General features: G+C 42.8%; 4 protein-coding genes across 8 annotated transcripts; 2 read left to right on the top strand and 2 right to left on the bottom strand.

The window, feature by feature from the left end:
• The first annotated feature begins 4068 nt into the window (after nucleotides 1-4068).
• hypk (huntingtin interacting protein K) lies at nucleotides 4069-5725 on the top strand. Its single transcript, XM_056608334.1, has 4 exons — nucleotides 4069-4302; nucleotides 4761-4816; nucleotides 4969-5020; nucleotides 5500-5725. Exons 1-4 carry the CDS (start codon nucleotides 4141-4143, stop codon nucleotides 5593-5595), a joined length of 366 nt encoding a protein of 121 aa, XP_056464309.1. The 5' UTR covers nucleotides 4069-4140; the 3' UTR covers nucleotides 5596-5725.
• Nucleotides 5347-10474, bottom strand: mfap1 (microfibril associated protein 1). The gene is made up of 8 exons (XM_056608333.1): nucleotides 10267-10474; nucleotides 9573-9783; nucleotides 8905-9055; nucleotides 8614-8801; nucleotides 7876-8145; nucleotides 7448-7607; nucleotides 7049-7138; nucleotides 5347-6673 (listed from the first exon to the last, which is right to left on the bottom strand). Exons 1-8 carry the CDS (start codon nucleotides 10346-10348, stop codon nucleotides 6494-6496), a joined length of 1332 nt encoding a protein of 443 aa, XP_056464308.1. The 5' UTR covers nucleotides 10349-10474; the 3' UTR covers nucleotides 5347-6493.
• A 117-nt stretch (nucleotides 10475-10591) lies between these two features.
• On the bottom strand, nucleotides 10592-12447 carry hddc3 (HD domain containing 3). Its single transcript, XM_056608258.1, has 4 exons — nucleotides 11789-12447; nucleotides 11625-11680; nucleotides 11240-11480; nucleotides 10592-11048 (listed from the first exon to the last, which is right to left on the bottom strand). The coding sequence occupies exons 1-4, from the start codon at nucleotides 11898-11900 to the stop codon at nucleotides 10918-10920; spliced, it is 540 nt and encodes a 179-aa protein (XP_056464233.1). The 5' UTR covers nucleotides 11901-12447; the 3' UTR covers nucleotides 10592-10917.
• Nucleotides 12012-17972, top strand: vps33b (VPS33B late endosome and lysosome associated). Of its 5 annotated transcripts, none has more exons than XM_056608255.1 (24): nucleotides 12012-12077; nucleotides 12373-12529; nucleotides 12868-12948; nucleotides 13029-13090; nucleotides 13178-13227; nucleotides 13351-13418; nucleotides 13525-13570; nucleotides 13652-13746; nucleotides 14107-14211; nucleotides 14488-14578; nucleotides 14667-14744; nucleotides 15127-15200; nucleotides 15306-15392; nucleotides 15502-15592; nucleotides 15676-15750; nucleotides 15898-15962; nucleotides 16043-16097; nucleotides 16180-16226; nucleotides 16339-16471; nucleotides 16632-16705; nucleotides 16888-16989; nucleotides 17106-17181; nucleotides 17398-17517; nucleotides 17679-17972. In XM_056608255.1, exons 2-24 carry the CDS (start codon nucleotides 12434-12436, stop codon nucleotides 17756-17758), a joined length of 1851 nt encoding a protein of 616 aa, XP_056464230.1. In that variant the 5' UTR covers nucleotides 12012-12077; nucleotides 12373-12433; the 3' UTR covers nucleotides 17759-17972. The 5 variants fall into 5 exon arrangements, with proteins under 5 accessions (XP_056464230.1, XP_056464229.1, XP_056464227.1 ...); XM_056608254.1 differs by having other exon boundaries at nucleotides 12021-12077; nucleotides 12376-12529; XM_056608252.1 differs by having other exon boundaries at nucleotides 12076-12529.
• The last annotated feature ends 145 nt before the right edge of the window (nucleotides 17973-18117 follow it).

Below are 18117 nucleotides of genomic sequence, written 5' to 3'. Positions count from 1 at the left end.
ACCTGACACTCAACACGTACGGTGCTTAAAAGAACCTGCTTACAAAACCTATCTGTAAACATCTATCATCTATAATCCTACCGAGAAGTGTTTATCCCAGCAACCAGGAACACTAACCACCTGGAATGTCACAGATTAGAGGCATGGCAGTCTGCGATGGAGTTTCTCTCCTCACCAAGCACCGGATACGGGTGTGATGTTGAGGTTTAACGAATGACAGTTGACATTCTAATGAGCGTGAACCCCATGGAAATAGATCAAACCCAATCATTTTATCAGAAATGTGTGCTGCAGGGTGAGCCGAGTGCGTGGGTGGGAAGGGCTGTGTCAGATTAGATGTGGGTTAGCATGGAGGGGGGGGGGGGGGGGGGGGGGGGGGACGCGTCAGGATAATCCGGTCATTGTTCAGCCATCATCTGCAGCCAGGGTCACCTTCAGTCCTGCAGCCGATGGCTCTCTCTTTACCCATGTCTCAATCTCATGTCACTCCCTGACATGTCTCTCTGTAACTCGCTCTGTAGCTAACACATCTCTCCCACTCTCTATCTGATGTCTAACTCTTTCTAGATCCTTCTTTGTCTCTCTCTTACAGAAACTCTCTCTCTCTCTCTCACCCTCGCCCTTTCTCTCTCTCTCTCTCTCCCCCTCTCCCTCTCCCTCTCCCTCTCTCTCTCTCCCTCTCTCTCTCTCTCTCTCTCTCTCTCTCTCTCTCTCTCTCTCTCTCTCTCTCTCTCTCCCTCTCTCTTTCTCTCTCTCTCATACAGAAACTCTCTTTCTCTCTCACCCTCGCCCTATCTCTCTCTCTCTCTCTCTCTCTCTCTCTCTCTCTCTCTCTCTCTCTCTCTCTCTCTCTCTCTCTCTCTCGCTCTCTCTCTCTCTCTCTCTCTCTCTCTCTCACACTACTGCTAACCTCTATGGGGGTAGCTCAGGACAAACTGAGTGGGATGATGGCGGGTCATGTTGAGGATTGAGAGCCACCCCCATGCGAGCTTGTGGGCGTTCCCTTGTCCTTGTGCTGGTCAGAGAGGCATTATGTATTAGAAACGCAGTGACCATGAGTACAGCACAAGAGAGCCTGAATACCTTGATGATGTGAAATGTATCTGCCAATATCTCTATATCTGCGGCTAATAATACCGCAATCATATCATCCGTCCATGACTACTTTTGGGAAGTTAGTGTGGCTTAACGTCAACAATAACATCCAAAAATAAAATAATTCAAGTAACCTGAATGCTATCTTTGACCCTTGTCTCGAAACAAAACAATATCATATTTTGGCTGAAGAAGAGGCTATTACCGTTATTAATGGAAAAAACTTTCATTGAAATACATGAATCAGACAATGAAACCATTCAATGACCTAGTTTGAAATGTTGACCTGTTTGATCCATCACAATGTAGGCAGAGTTAACATAAGTCCAAACCATATTGTATACACAATCGGTTGTCAAAGGCAAAGATATATGCACTAACTTGAACATGTTTTGCTTCCCTGAATCTAGATATAAACTGGGTACTATTAAATGAGTAATGACCTCCTCAGTACATCCTGAATCCATGCCCATTCATGTCCTGACATCACGTGCACACCCTGAATCCATGCCCCTTCCTGTCCTGACTTCACGTGCACACCAAACTTACTACAATGTTGCTGACGCAACCAGCCAGTCCAGGGAAAGGCTCTGATTTGCTCGTTGTTTTTCCATTCAAACTTTTGTGAATGTGTGATAATAATAAAACATTTATTGAGCTTAAAACAGTGTTATTTTTTTTTCAGTTTTTATCTTGGTGGATTTTTTCAGGCAAAGTCCAGTTTAACAAGTCTGGACAACTTTCTCCCTTCCTTTAAATCCTCACTATTCTTGTCATCCCTTGTATCTTGGTACACAAGTTGGTTTAAATTTCGCCCAGAAAAACAGGCTTCAATGCAGGCAAAAAACATTCTTCCCATCAAACATCAGCTGGTATGTTCCTAGACTTGGAAAACCGAGTGTAATACAGATCTTAAGCTTCAAACCATCATTTATGTTTGATGGATTGGTGCTGTAAACATTTACAAACCAATTAGTCCAACAGACCAGCATCTCCCTCTCAGTGGTCCAGCCCCCCCCCCCCCCCCCCCCCCCCCCCCCCATGCTCACCCAGAGAGATGCTGCCCAGCATTCCTGGGGGCCCTTTCATTCTCAGATAATTGCTGTTGCATTGTGGGAGAGGGGGGAGAGCGCTTGAGATGAATAAACAAAAGCAAATTAGGGGATGCGAATTAACGCTTGAGTGAAAGTGCTTAATCTATGGTTTCAATAGGTTTGTGGAATAACAGTTGGATCCAATCCAAGCTCAGCTGCCCACACTGACGCACGCACGCACGCACACACACACCCCCATGTTAAGATAAACAATTAATTAATCGCACAAGCTTATCCTTTCTTAACACATTTCAAAAGCGATGGTGAATCACACTTTGAAAATAGTTGTATCCATTGATCAGAAGTTGTCAAATAGGTGGAAAAAACTGTCTTTGTAAATGACTCACATGGATACGAGGAAAAAACATTGACGTTCAATGGAAACGCTATTTAATAATTCGTGACTGTGGCATCGCACGCCATACATTATCCTTCATCCGTAGCAAATCACTCTGGGCATATTAAAACTTCTGTCACTTCTGTCACACTTGTTCTGGATTATTTATGATATAAAAAAAAACGGTTGCCACATAGCCTACTTCGAAAGTGAACTTTTGACATTGAACGCTTTAATAAATAAAGGATGAAATAACTTATAACAGTACGAGTTTCACCACGCTTTATCGTAGAGTGACCAACCTATTTTATTTTCGTCCTTTTTTTATACCGAAACCATCCCCTCACCTATAGAAAAACCTTCACTCTCCTAAAACATCTCAACACACACAATACAGATCGAGAACACTACAATGCGTATCTGCGTCTTACCTGGGCCCCAAGACAGTGGCAAGACATCACTTCCCATAAACACTCAATGGTAAGTCCAAAAGTTCACAGAGCGTCATAAATTATCAGTCATAGAGCAAAATGAAGGGGATGCAGTGGTGTCCGACCGGCCCTGAGGCCATCGCTGTGTGGCTGGGTCAACCAGACATCGTTCCATGCTGGCAGAGCTGCACATGCTCGGTGGAGGGGGGGAGGCAGCAGGTGTGATTTTAGACCTTGGTGTGACTGAAGGCACTGAGTTTAATTATGCCTTTAAGCAGATTACCATAGGTGGATTTCGCTAATGCCTGCCGACCAGTGAATTCAGGGAGACGGCGGCGGTTGATTTGTACAACGAGAGTTCATGTGGCGAGCAATAAAATCTCAAATCTACAAATAAATAATTGACACTGTACCCATATATAACCTGTGCCCCATCTACTGGATTATTAAATTCTGTTACTTTCATTTTATAATTATAAATAATTGCTCTAGAAAAAGTCATTTTAATAATTGCTCTTGTAGGTATATGGTTTTTGATTGCAATTCAGCAGACACAGTGTTAACAAAAGCAACCTATATTACTGTTTGCCTGTCTTCAGATGGATATTGGGTTGGATGGATAAGAGCAGGCCTAGATTATGGGGATCTTTCTCAAGGATGTCAGTAAGACTGCAACCATGGTGCTTTGATGCTGGGAACATTTGGTTGGGAGCATCACATATCCTGCCCACCATGATGACTGATTGATTGTATACAGATATCTAATAGTTGTAGTAATCAACAATTCCATAATCAATTATACATTCATAAAAAGTATGAGAATCAACCAAGTTAAAGATGTAAAACTAATGTGTTACCATGTTCAAATCCTAAAATAAAAAAAACGAAATAACTTTTTTGTCAAAGGACCTCCTTGAGCATCACTGATTTTTTTTAGGATGTTTACACAGGTTTTGTTATCTTCATTACAAATTACCTTGTTAGGATAGTAAATGATGATCATGAAATTAGTTTTGGTTGTATGGTCATTGCGAAGGAAAATAGAACACATCAATTAGTTAAAATAAACATAACTATAAAGCAACCTGTTTACTTCCGGTCTAGTTTCGGACGCCGCCTCAACATCCGGTGCAACATCGTTTCTCTTCCGACATCTCTTTCTCTCCCCTAACACGGAGCTAACATGGCAGCCGAAGGCGACGTTGATTTGGACCTGGAGGTCGAGGAGAACTGCACCGGGAAGCCGGTGGAGAAGCCCCGCAAACATGACAGCGGCGCCGCGGACCTGGAGCGGGTCACGGACTACGCTGAGGAGAAGGAGATCTCCAGCTCGGACCTGGAGACGGTGAGGAGGGCTAGCATCAGCTAGCGAGCATGTGGTCCTAGCCGGTTTAACACCGGCACACACACGCACACGCACACACACAACCACACGCACACGCCTAATGTGTGGACACAAACCCTTAGATAGGAGGGTGGATGCATTAACATACATCTGTGAACACACACACCGGCCAGGGGGCTCTGCGGGGCTCGATATAACCTCATACATGTTAGCGTAATCAATAAATATGCGGTAGTCTAGCGGTATCTGTCAAACGCTCTATCTTTTACTGGTTTGAATGATTTTATGTGTCATTGTCTTTTATGTACTGTATGTACTGTGCGTGTATTGCCTTATTGTAACCTGTGTGGCACCAAGACAAATCCAATCAACTTTGTTGACATGGCAATAAAGTTATCTATCTATCTCTGATTGACAGCTGTCGGACGTTGATGTTTGTGACTCTCTGACTCTTTCAGGCCATGTCGGTGATTGGAGACAGAAGATCGCGAGAACAGAAAGCCAAACAGGAGAGGTGGGTGTTTTTTTTATGTATATTGCAGCCATAAGTGCTGTATAAATGGAGCTTTTATTACAACCTAGATATGATATAGAATTATAGTTAACAATACAACTGCTGAACCAGAAATCAAAGCCCGGAACTAACTCTTGCTTTTGTCATTTCAGAGAAAGAGAATTGGCCAAAGTCACGATCAAGAGAGAAGATGTAGAACTTATTGTAAGTTCCCAAACAATAAGCACCACAACTATCTGATTGTGATTTGCAATGCAATCCAATTATAATTAGACAAATCTCTGTATGCATGTCATTCCTACGATTTTCTCTACAACCTTTCATCCAATCGACCTCACATGGTGGGTGAATGGTCAAGGATTCAAAGAAGTGCTAGGTCAAGTGTGAGGTTGTTTGGAGGATCAGCGGTTCTTGAGAAAGCTGTAATCAGCGATACGGAAGGCCAAGCAATCGGCCCGTTCTGAGCAGACCCTTTAAATGTTTTCTGCACTAGTTATAATTTCAAGATTATGTTGTAATACAGTACTTTAGTCAGGATCTATTCATAGGCGTGGTTCATGCTTCATTCTGATGGATATGGTTTACAGTGCAATGGTATAGTTATTGGTGATACCCACTCTTGTATATACGCTATAGCTTGAAGGTGTACTGATTTGGTTCCTATGATTTGTGATGATCCACAGATGTCGGAGATGGAGATTTCCAGGGGCGTGGCGGAGCGCAGTCTCAGGGAACACATGGGGAACGTCGTGGAGGCTCTGGTGGCCCTGACAAACTGAGGATTGGACTGTTATACCTTCATCACATAGCTTACACACCCGACCCATGTTGACCTCGTAAACTGGCCCGACAACTGTTGACATTCTCCTCACCAAGCTTTTTTTATTTTTAATAAAATGTCCCATTTGGTTAGCCTAGTTTTTTTCTTTACAATCTACAAACAATAAGCCTACCAGTATCGATCAACGAATGCATCTATAACCAAAATCGAGGCCATTAATTGAAAGCTCAAGACTCAATTTGATTTTCAGACCAATAGATCTGATCCACTATTAAGTGTTATGACTGGGAAAGTGATCACATTACAATGACATTTCCAGAATCGTTTTAAACAATGACATGCATGTGCAACATAAATCCTGTTATATGGGCATGAAATGGTTGAGGGATCCAATCATGGTTGCCTTAGTCCTTAAAACATCCTGCATACTCCAAACAGGCAATAAAATAATTTATATATTCTAAGAGTTTGGATCTGAGATTAATCAAACAATGAATTTTATTAACAATAATGTATCAACACCACAGTTGCATTGAAATATATTGAAAAAGTGGATATTTGAAGTCAATGCAGAACACTGTACAAAACGACATTGTCCCTTGGACAATTTTGAGCATGGATCAAAATTTATGGTAAATAGCCGCTAGCTTTTAGTGGCCACTAAAAGCACGATTCATTGAGTATTACTATTCAACTTAATCCAACCATATCTGATAAAGTATTGTGACCTAAATCTCTTGAGAAATGATCGACTCATCCAACCGGAGTGCAGTATTAAAAAAGAATAACGCTGTTCTGACGCATCTGAAGAGGGACGTGATTACGTGCCCAAAATCTCCACTCAAAAGTCTTTCGAAACGTGGCCTGGCGAGACAGGCGTCCGCGTTGGCGCGGCTCTACGCCTTCCTCTTCTTCACCGTGGGCTTGTCGAACACGTCCCTCACCCCGGCCGCCTTCTGCTTGAAGAACTTTGTGTTCTGGGCGCTCTCCTGGGCCCAGGCCGAGTCGAACGACGTGGTGTCCTGGTCCACCAGATGGGTGTACTTGGTGCGTCCGGAACGGCCAAAGTTTTTGACCTGAAGAAAGGGGGAAAACCCAAACATTTCAGCGGCAGTTGTGGATGAGCTACTGGGTGTGTCATGGGAACCACATGCTGAGAGTGACGCAGAGGGACCTTCCAATCCTGACCCTCAATGTACACATTTATTGTATGTTGCACGGCCTGGCACTTAAAAAAAAAAAGTACTTAGCATCGTGTCATAGCTATCTTTGTTGTGTACGGGGATAAGTTACCCTAAAAATTGTGAGTGCTTGGCACTTATTTCTCTGAACCTCTCTACTGTTCCGACAACAAAATGTTGTGTTTTCTTTCTTTTGACGAATGTACTTATTGTGAGTCGCTTTGGATAAATACCCTAAATGTAAATGGAGAAGGAGAACATGGGTCTGACCTGCATGACTTTGGGTAGAATGGTTTTGTTGAAGTGGTCCTCCAGTGTGGGAGCGCTGAAGTCTCTCTTGAACACGTCCTGCTCGTCATCCTGGAAGAACATCACATTCAGGTTTAATGTACGAACCGAGTTCAATGTACAAACCACGGCTGTGCAAACCATGTACAGCCATTCTTCAAACCGACAAAGTCAGAGGGGAATTTGAATTGCATCCCCTCTTCGCTATACCGACCACACCATTGAACCATATGCGGTCTAGTTTATTATGAAGCAAATTGCAGATTACTTATATCATAAAAAGTGTTGAATTCGAATTAATTACCTCATCCACTGTTAGGGTCAGCTAAGCTTTTACATACAAGTTTAAAACTGCCTACCAACGCACAACAAGGCACTCACCATGAAGAAGGCTCCCCTGTGGTAATACTTCTGCAGGAACTTGTATTTGCCCTTGGACGCCTTGTTGGTGATGACTTTGCCGCTGTTACGCAGCTCTGCTCGGCGCTCCTCCTCTGTGAGGTTGTGGAACCTCTCGATCTCCGCCTTGTCCTTCTCCATGCTAGGAACAAACGAGAGAACTCAAGGTCAACACCTTCTGGACGCTGAGAGCATTGCAACTAGACCAACGAGCCATAGATTAGCTGCAACTCAAAATATTAAAACAGTCCTTGTCTGCCAGTTCGGGAGAATTGTTAGACATTAGAACACAGATGTTCTCCAGTTACATTTGTGTGTCGACTTTTACACAATGTTACTCAAAGTATCGCCACTAATAGCACGTCATCATCATCATCATCGTTATCATCATCAACCCCTCGGGGACTCACGCTTCTCTGGCCTCGCGGTCCCTCTTGATGCGCTTCAGCTCGCGGACCTTCCAGGACTCGTACTCCTCCTCCTCGTTCTCCCCGTCCGTGTCCAGGGCGTCCAGAGCGGCCAGCGTGCGCCGGTTCTCCTCAAACTCCTTCTTGGCCTCCTCCTCCACGATCTTCAGCGTGTAGCGCCGCCGCTCCTCCACCTGCTTCTTGGCCTCCACCTCCAGCTCCTTCACCTTCAGCTCCTCCACCTCGCGCTCCACCACCGTGACCCTGTCCTTCCTGAGGCGCACGAGAACCAGAGCAGCTCGATTGGATAGTGTGTGGAGACGGTAATTTGAGTTGTTCACAATCTATGTAAATGGTGAATGGTCTGCATCTATAGAGCGCTTTCTAACCAGTGGCCACTCAAAGCCCTTTACAATATTGCCTAACAATCACCCATTCAGGCACACCTTCACACACCGACGGCGGTGTCAGCCATGCAAGGCGACAGCCAGCTCGTCAGGAGCAGTTTTAGGGTGCGGTGTCTTGCTCAGGGACACCTCGACACTCAACTAGGCAGAGCCGGCGATCAAACTAGCAACCTTCCGGGTCCAAGCCAACCTGCTCTACCTCCGGAGCCACATGCAGTTTATTTTCTAACTGATCAGCCGGATCATCCTAGCTGCAGTGGGAGGCTGCTCTGGATCATCTTTTGTGGTATGGCACCTGCTCCCTGGTAGTAAAATCCGGCCAGATTTCACTCACTTCCTTATGAAGACGGGCTTCAGCCTTGGCTCCGCCTCGTCCTCGCTGTCGGTGTATTCCTCATATTCCGACTCCGACTCGGCCTCCTCCCCCGACTTCCCCTCCTCCTCCACCTCCATGATCTCCATGTCCTCGTTCTTCCGCTCTTCAGCCCTCTGGCGCATCATCTGTCGCCGCCTCTCGATTTCCTGAATGGAGAAAATCACATCCAGAGTTGTTTCTCACAGAGCAGACAGAATTGGTTTTGGCTCAAAAAAGGCAAGATATTTTTTTGCGTAAATTCATCCGAACCTCATCGTCAACTTCTTCTTCCTCCTCTTCCTCCTCTTCTTCCTCCTCTTCGCTGCTCTCCTCTCGCTCCGGGTGCCAGGTTCCCTCGTCCGAGTCCTCGCTGCTCTCGGCGATCAGCTCGGGCTCCGCGATCTGTCTGTGTCTCGCCAGCCTTGAGGAAAACATGAGCCAAAATCATTATTTGTAACAACAACAATATAACCAGAAGTGTGTGGTTATAAGATGGTGCCGGTTTTAGAGAGACAGTTGGGTAGGTATGAAGCACTGGATCATTTTCCACCGGAGATACTGATGACAGACAGTTGACAGATGAAAACTGTGGTTACTCGCCATTACAGTTAACAGTTGCGACCGATTCATGAGAAGAAAGATGGACATATGGCATACTTTTTCCATTTAGGTTGCGAAGGTGAACTCTAAGCATTGAGGAAAATCATGTTTATTTAATACTCTAGGTTTCAGATTGTACTGGTCTATTTTATATGGATAGGCTGGTACTTGATACAACACATTATAATTTGACAATATGCTGTACTGTAAACCCACTTTTAAAAACTTTCTGCATTTCAGGATGATTCATTGCATCATAAAGCAAAACTATATACACGTTCTGGATGAATATTAGCCCCCAGCTCTAAGCCCTCGGGAGACCGGCGTGACCAACATACCTCTCCTCCACATCCTCAGACACCCGGTTCAGCAGACGTTTGAGACGAGGATCCGACACCTCCTCCTCCTCCAGCTCCGGTTCAGCGTCCTTCCCCTTCTTCACGAACTGGAAATCCTCTTCCTCCTCGTCCGACGACTCCATCGGAGCGTAGTCGGGACGCTTACCGGAGACATACCTCTTCACCTTCACCTTCTCCATGGAAATCTCACCTGTTGTTGAACGTGAGGGGAGTCACAATAACATGAGGTTAGAATTAGGGAAACTTAGTTCCAACTTGAAACAGAGCATCAACGATGACGTCAGGTCTGAGAGAGTAATGGCAACACGTTGAGAGGAGATGCTCTATTGACATACAGCAGAAAGACGGACAGGTGGCACTTTTTCTATTTTGCAACTAATTAGATCTCCGCGCATTGAGGAAAATCATGTTTATTCAATACTCTATGTTTCAGATTGTACTGGTTTATTTTATATGGATAGGTTGGTGGTTGGAACTTGATGAAGCTCTGTATTATACTTAATGATATACTTAATGATTAACTGAACACACGTTTATGCATATACATAAAAATGATATACAATCAATATCCTCTTGTCCTGTCCGGTCTAAAACTGTCAATGCAATACTACTAGGCCATATTATTATTGTTGCAACGTTAGCTATGTTGCTAATCGGATAGCAGACTTCTCACCTTTCTCATTGCGGATCGGCACGGCTCCGGCCGTGGACTGGATCGGCGGCAGCTTCATGTTGAGGGCCTCGCGTCCTGACATGGTGGACCGAGTTAATGGACAAAACAAAACAGAAATAAAGACCTAGAGAAATATATCCTTTACAATCCACGCTCCTAGATCTGAGATCCTCGACGCGAACGGAAGTCTAACCGCTGAACGGAACGGAAGTTGTGTGAGTCCGACTGGATCATTATGTAGTAGCTTCAGTTCCTCTGGAATTACAACAAAATAAATAATACTAAAATAATAATATAAAAATGTCCTACTAAAAAGAATACATACTCATGAATGATTCAGAGTTTGTATAAAGCCTTTATTATGGTGGCATCATTTGTATTTACACCGTGTTTGATGTGAAACAAGAGATTATTTAATTCCACAATATAATTGCATATTTATTGTTAAAATGTTTAATCTTTTGTTTCAGTGGGTGTATACAGTTCTCATTATGGATTTTATCATTCTTATTTACACCGTGTTTAATGTGAAACAAGAAATAATTTTATTCCACAAAAGAATTACATATATATGGATAGAAGGTTTATTCTTTTGATATTACTGTGTGCAGACAGCATTTTTTTGGAGAAATGTTCAAATAGGGATATTTTTCAAAGCTGAATTCCCCTCTGCTTAAACAGCGCTTCAAGCTTCTCTTCAAGGGCTGGATGGGTGCCTTTCAGTCCTCTTATCACCAGAGACCCCCAGACAAAGTATTCCTGGACTCGCTCTGCAGTCCAACCTGAAAACATAACATTTTATCACCTCAATGACTAATTTGCTAAACATAGTGATTTAATTGATCTAAAAACACCAACAAGTGTATCGTTAGGAAAACCGATACATGAATAGAAGAAACAGCACAATCGCAAGTTGTAATAAAAAAACACAGATTAGCCGCCAAACACAATGGACCACAAAACAAAAAGCCACCTGTAGGTGTGCAGCGATTAAGGTCCCTCAAGTTGTAAAGTTTGTCAGCAAGTTTGACCAGTTTGGCCTGTTGACTGCAGTGGGGTGCGTGCTCTACTTGGAGACGTTTCCTCTCCTGTTTGGGGAGGGTCTTGTCATCGGTCACTTCTTGGACAATGCGCGCCACGGTTGGTCCAAAGGTTAACTCTAGTTCTGCTATGCTGGTGTCTGTGTCTTCAACAGTATCATGGAGAAGAGCTGCCTGAATTGGGGGAACATACATAGGGTTAGATAGTTAGTGATTTTGAAAACCCAAAGAGTAAACAGTAATACTTCTTTGTTTTTTTAATTTGCAAATACAGTATAGGCTATACATTTTATTTTATAGTAAATACAGACAACTCACTTGCAACACCTCAATGTCAACAATGCCACCTTCATGACTGAGGATTCTTGCAACTCCTTAAAAAAAAGGCAAACAACTTTAAGCAGATGGCATATCCATAATATCACACAGAAGAACATTAAATAAAACATTTAATAAGGAAAGGCTGACAGCACAGGACAAACCTATGGGATGGTTGATATAAGGGGTTCCTTCTACATCTTTACGCCGTTGACTGCGGTGCTTTTCTGCCGCGAAATTGACCGTTTCCAATAACACAGTCGTACTGGAATTCATCGTGAGCAGTGATTTAATGGTCTAATCTTAAATCCTTTTTCGGGGTCGATTATTTGGTGTTTGGTAGTTTCACTTCTTCTCAGCGATTATATCCTAAAGGTGTCCCACCCTGAATCAGTCCGGAGTGCAACACGCTCTCTGAGAACCTAGTTCCATCCGTCCCCACCACGGAAGAAGGTAGCTAGCCCTACACTTACTCAAATACTGTTGTTTATTTTAACCATTTGACACTGTCTTTGAATGTTACCAGTGAATAAGTGGCATTATTATTAATATAAAATCTCCTATAATCGTTTTATAAGAAGCATGTCTAGCATCTATGCGTAGCTTTGAAGTTAGGCAACGTCAGCTCTTAATCAGGGCTGTCAATACATGATCCCTGCATTTCTATGTCATTTATCTTAATTTAAGACTGTCAATAAATAACAAACAAGATTTCACATAGCGATCTAATGTCTCCACATGCCACTAGAAGAGTGTTTACAAGTAAAGGACAGACAGACGGCTGTTCGCCCCCCCTGTCACTCATCCCCATGGCTCAAAGCATCAGACGAGACTCCCCAGAGCTCCCAGACTTCTCGTTGCTTAAGAGGCTGGCCAGGGACCAGCTGATCTATCTGCTGGAGCAGGTGGGTCTGATTGTACCACTGATTTAGCCGAACCCTAACCCCAACCCTCACTGTTGATTTGGACAGATGCTTTAAAATAAATGATAAAGTCCCCACTGTTGGGTGCTGCTGGTGGTAATCCCAGCCACTTACTCTCCACACTGTGGGTTTAACTGTCGTTTGATATTGACTATTGCAAGGAGGTCTCAGAAATCTATTTCATCACTAAAAAGCTTTATGTATCACACCTTAAGTCATAATATCGTTTTTATTTTGTGTTATTTTGAGTCTTATTTATTTTCTGTTAGCTACAAATTGATGTTTGCATTGCATTTATTATTCTGATCTTTATTTAACAGCTACCCGGAAGGAAGGACCTCTTTATTGATGCTGACTTAATGAGCCCACTTGATCGCATTGCCAATGTTTCTACACTTAAGGTACATCAACTACCTATGCATTTAGTCAACGAGGTGAATTGAATCACGATTTTCATTTCTGTTTGTGCTTTATTTTAAAGCAACATGAAGTTGACAAACTCTACAAAGTGGAATATAAGCCGATTGTGAGCACTTCTGATCAGTAAGTACAGTGCCGTCTTACAGCCCAGCTCATATGGTGGATAAGAAGCTGACATTGCAGTGTGAAAGTGTTGAAATCTCTTTTTAGATTGTGTTTTCTGATACGTCCAAGACTACAATCTGTGAAGTGGATTTGTGGTATGTAAACAACAGCCTAGCTTTTCATCATAAAGGAAACCCCCAATGGCAATATGGCTGATATCAGACCATTATAATCAATAATTTGAAGTCTCGGCTTTTCCCCCTTTTTTTTTTTTAAAGATGTGGTGAACGCAGACAAAGCTGCTGGGAAATTCAGAAGATACAAGTTAATATTTACCCCTCAGAAGGTAAAACCCTGTGCCCTATATCCTCCTTACATTACTAGTGCCGTCTTCCAAATACCTACGACATGAGAAACATTAACTCATTTCTACTGTTGTCCATCCATTCCAGTTCTATGCTTGTGAGAACGTATTGGAGGAGCAGGGAATCTTTGGAGGTAGGTAACCTCTTGTGTATTAGCGTTTTTGTCAGTTATTCGTAGAATATATCGAACTACAGTGTTGTTTCTTTCTCTCAGACGTGACAACTGATGAGTGGGCATTCCATCTCCTCCCATTGGATGATGACATCATCAGCCTGGAACTCCCAGAGTTCTTCCGAGACTATTTCCTGGTATTGATCTCAAACTGTCTGATAAATAACGTGTGCTGTAATCTATTCCGTTGTAGTCTGTACCGTCTAATATATGGTCTCACTACTGCAACACTCATCCCCTTATGCTGTGTTTCGTTAATTATAACTTTGATTCTATAATATTATAGTATAAGTAAGTCTATTGTTGACTTCTGGTATAATACACAATTTTGCATGCCAAAATATATATTTATGCCTAATGATTACACCAACATCATTCCCACCAACCCATGCATTTATACTATCGACGAAAATAGTTTTGTATTTTCCACGTCTACCATTTAATTTCAATAACGCAAAGTCCGAAGTACCCACTCGTGCCTTCTGTATCTGTCCTAGGAAGGGAACCAGCGCTGGGTGCGGACGGCTGGCAGTGCGCTGCACCTGCTGCACTCCCTCTACGGCCCCTTCTCTAAGGTCTACGGGATCGGCCGATGTTCCAAGGTGGGATCACTGGGTCTCTAATGGTGGCAACACCAATGTGTGAAGCGAGGGCTTTGAAAACAGTAGTTTCCTCTCCAACACGGCTAATGTAACTTATCTGTGTGTGTGTGTATAACACTAAGGCCCAATCCCATTTCTACCCCTTACCCCTTACCCTTACCCCTTCCCCTTCCCCCTTCCCCTTCCCCTTCCCCCTTCAAAACAAGGGGGAGGGGGAAGGGGTAGAAATGGGATTGGGCCTAAGTCTTATGTGTTCTATGTGTTGGATGGCACCAGATGGCGTATGAGTCATGGCGGGAGCAGGTAGAGGAGGGAGAACAGAAAGGTTGCGATGGGGAGATTGGAAGTGTTTTTCTTTTTGATAGAGGCAAGTAGCAGAGTTTTCCCTACAATGTTGCAGATGACGGTTTGTCTGTCTTGTTCGTTTGCCTGACTGTTGATGCTTGCCCCTCCAGATGTGGACTACGTCACTCCCATGTGCTCCCAGGTGGTCTATGAAGGGTTAGTGGATGACATCTTCAGAATCAAATGTGGTACGTAGAACCTCAAGGGTGCCTGTCAGAGTTTATTCAAGGGTCTTATCTTTTAAGATATTTCCATCATGTTTTTATTAGCTCTTAATGAAAGATAAAATAAAAAATTAGGAGACTATGGGCATTTATTAACCAGAAAGTATTCATGTTAAATTGAGTGGACTTGGAAGAATATTCCAGATAACTATTATTTAGTACTTGCTATTGAAGACTATTCATTCCATTTTCTATTAATTGTATCTCTGCACACTATGTTACATTGTATTGCAGTACATAAGATGCTTTAGTAGAGATTGTTCCCCATAGTAAGAACATATATCATTTGTGACAATCTTGTTTGCAGCTGAATGTCAACCATGTGACTTGAATATTTATTCTGCAGGGTGTGTGGAGTTTGGTCCGGAAGTTACATCCTCTGACAAAAGTTTAAAAGTAATGCTTAACTCGCAAGATAAGGTAAGACTTAAATAGTTCAACTGCAGTATTTGGGAAGTAACATGAATCTTACAGATGAATACCAAAGTGCCAAGCTAACATTGTTTCATGTCTAATCCACCTCAGGTGTTTAACCAAATCCGGAATGAGCATTTCTCCAACGTTTTCGGGTTTCTCAGTCAGAAAGCCAAAAATCTTCAGACTGCATACGACGTGGGTGAAGCATCTGCGCATCATGTGTGCAGCACTATTCCGGAAGCTTCTATTAACCAGCAGAGTTAATTAAATAAATGAATCCTGTGTTGTTTATGTTATCCTTCAGAAAAGATGTGGTATGGACATAAAACAGATAAAGACATTTGTCTCAGAAGAACTCAAAGGCTTAAAACAAGAGCATCGGCTGTTGAGTTTACGTGAGTAATACTTTGATGAGCTGTTCTCATCTACAAATTGTTATTATTCTTCTCTGAGTAATCAACCACATCCTTCATGACAGATATTGGTGCCAGTGAATCAATGATGAAGAAGAAGACAAAGCAGGAATTTCAAGAGCTGTTGAAAACCGAGCACTGTAAGAAGACCACCGTGCACTGGATAAAAAAACTAGGATTTAAATTATTTTTAAGATGCATACAATATTGAAAAAACGTCAATATTGAGTATTGTGTAATGCATCCTAGTATTTTGAAACAAGCTTATTTTTCCATAACCGTGACAGCCTTACTGGAGGGGTTCGACATCCGGGAATGTATTACATTCATTGAGGAGCACATCAACAGACAAGTGAGTCTCAGATAGACACATGCATAGTAGTAACGGGTTAATAGAAAACTCCCAGTATTCATTCATTGTCCTTCCTTCAGTGCTCCATGATAGAGAGCCTGCGACTCCTCTGTCTCCTGTCGCTCACGGAAAACGGTGAGTCTTCTTGACACCAACGTGCTAAATAAATGTCCTCCCAATGCTGCAGTAACAAACGACTCCTTGCGTTTCGTCACAGGTCTACTCTCCAAAGACTACAAATCAATGAAGGCACAATACCTACAGGTAAACCCTAATAAAGTAGTAACAGTATGGGGATCAGAGGGATAAATAACCATGGTCAGGTGGAACCTGGTGAATTAATGATGTTTATGCCTGTTTGGCTCGGCCTTGACAGAGTTATGGCGTCGACCACCTTCCGACCTTTTCCAACCTGAAGCAGCTGGGGATTCTGGTGGAGCAGCCGACAGGGGAGACCCTGACCGCCATGGAGAACAAAGTTGGCAAGCTGGTTAACGACAGAGCTGCAGGTGAAACAGGCTACCGACGTAGAATCCCACGATGCTGTATCGACCTCCCCTCACGAAACGATGTGCTACATAACTCGCAACAGTAGTCCAGCAATTCTCTGTTATAACGTCATTCACACAAACGCACACAGACTTGCATTACATTGTTCTGTCTTTTTAGGAAAGCTGACTGATGCCTTTTCCTCTTTGGCGAAGAAGAGCCATTTCCGAGCCCTAAGTAGGAGACTAAACTTGGTAGGTAATCTGGCCACTCAAATTAACCACCATTTTCAATGTCTTGAACCGTTGGAAATGTCACTAAAACTCTCCTACTCTATACCATTTGTAAAACATGTACAGCGTTGATTTGTTGCTAAATACAATCTTCATTTCTTTAACTTGAGGCTATTGCTGTCCTTTGACCATTTGCTATAAAGGTGCCCAAATCGGATGAGGAATACGACTTGCGTGTTCCCAAAGACATGGCCTACATCTTCAGCGGGGCTTATGTGCCGCTCAGCTGTAAACTCATTGAACAGGTGGGTCATCCAGCCTGACCACTATTCCACTGCACTGCTTGGGAGTATAGGAGGAAAACAGGTGTTTTTGGGGGAGATCTCACAAGGCTCCTCTGTGTTTCTGGTCGTGTCTCCAGGTTTTGGAGCGAGATGGATGGACTGGCTTGGAAGAAGTCACCAGGTTACTCAATGGCCAGGAATTCGCAGCCTCAGGTTAGTTAGCGATACCATTATTTATTACTGTATAACTACTTAACTGTCCCTGGTATAAATCGTTGACATCCCTTCACATTTACAATTGAACACAAATTGTTTCTGTCATTCGATGACATGTTTCTTGCATGTTTGAAATAAAAAGTTCAAATCAAACACAGTGTGTTTTAGATGTGTGAATGTCGCTGATACCAGGAGATGCTTGTCTCTCTTCAGGCTGCAGTGAGGCTGACGGGAAGGCAAGGAGCGACACTCAGAGGACCATCCTGGTCATGTTCCTCGGGGGATGCACCTTCTCCGAGATCTCGGCCCTACGTTTCCTTGGCAAAGAGAAAGGTAGAAAGGGCTTGATTTTGAATAATAAAGTTTATTTTTATTTTTTTATTGGGACATTGATCGGAATGAATAATAGAACTGAGTCATTCTGTTATTGATATAAAACATGCCGAAATCGGATAACATGATAAACTGTATGTTTTTTTGTCATTTCTCTTTAGGTTATAAATTCATCATTGTTACGACCGCCATCACAAACAGTGCCAGACTCATCGAGGCGTTGTTGGATAACCGTGCATGAGTCCAGACAGCTGGGCTATTTTAGGACAAACTTTGCTATTGCATTGTATTGCATCATGGACAGAAACTAAAAGATTCCTGCCACTGTAAAGGATGTGAACCACCTGCGGGACCAATGGCATTACTGAATGGACTTATTGTTTCTGGGGCACACTCTTGGATTGATGTAAAAAAAGGATACTATGAACTGAATGTGAATAAATGTTTTAATATGTTTTATGTCCCTATTACTTACTTGGACCAATATCTTCCAAAAATAAGTCTCTTTCCATACTGTTTTAAAAAGTTGTGTATAAACTCATAGCTATAAACTTCTTCAATCATTCTTTTTTTTTTTCCAAGTATCTTTTTTTGCACAGA

Source organism: Gadus chalcogrammus, chromosome 14 (assembly GCF_026213295.1).
Source record: "Gadus chalcogrammus isolate NIFS_2021 chromosome 14, NIFS_Gcha_1.0, whole genome shotgun sequence".
Classification (NCBI taxonomy): domain Eukaryota; kingdom Metazoa; phylum Chordata; class Actinopteri; order Gadiformes; family Gadidae; genus Gadus; species Gadus chalcogrammus.
Note: the sequence above shows the minus strand (reverse complement) of the source record. Positions and strands in the feature narration are given on the sequence as shown.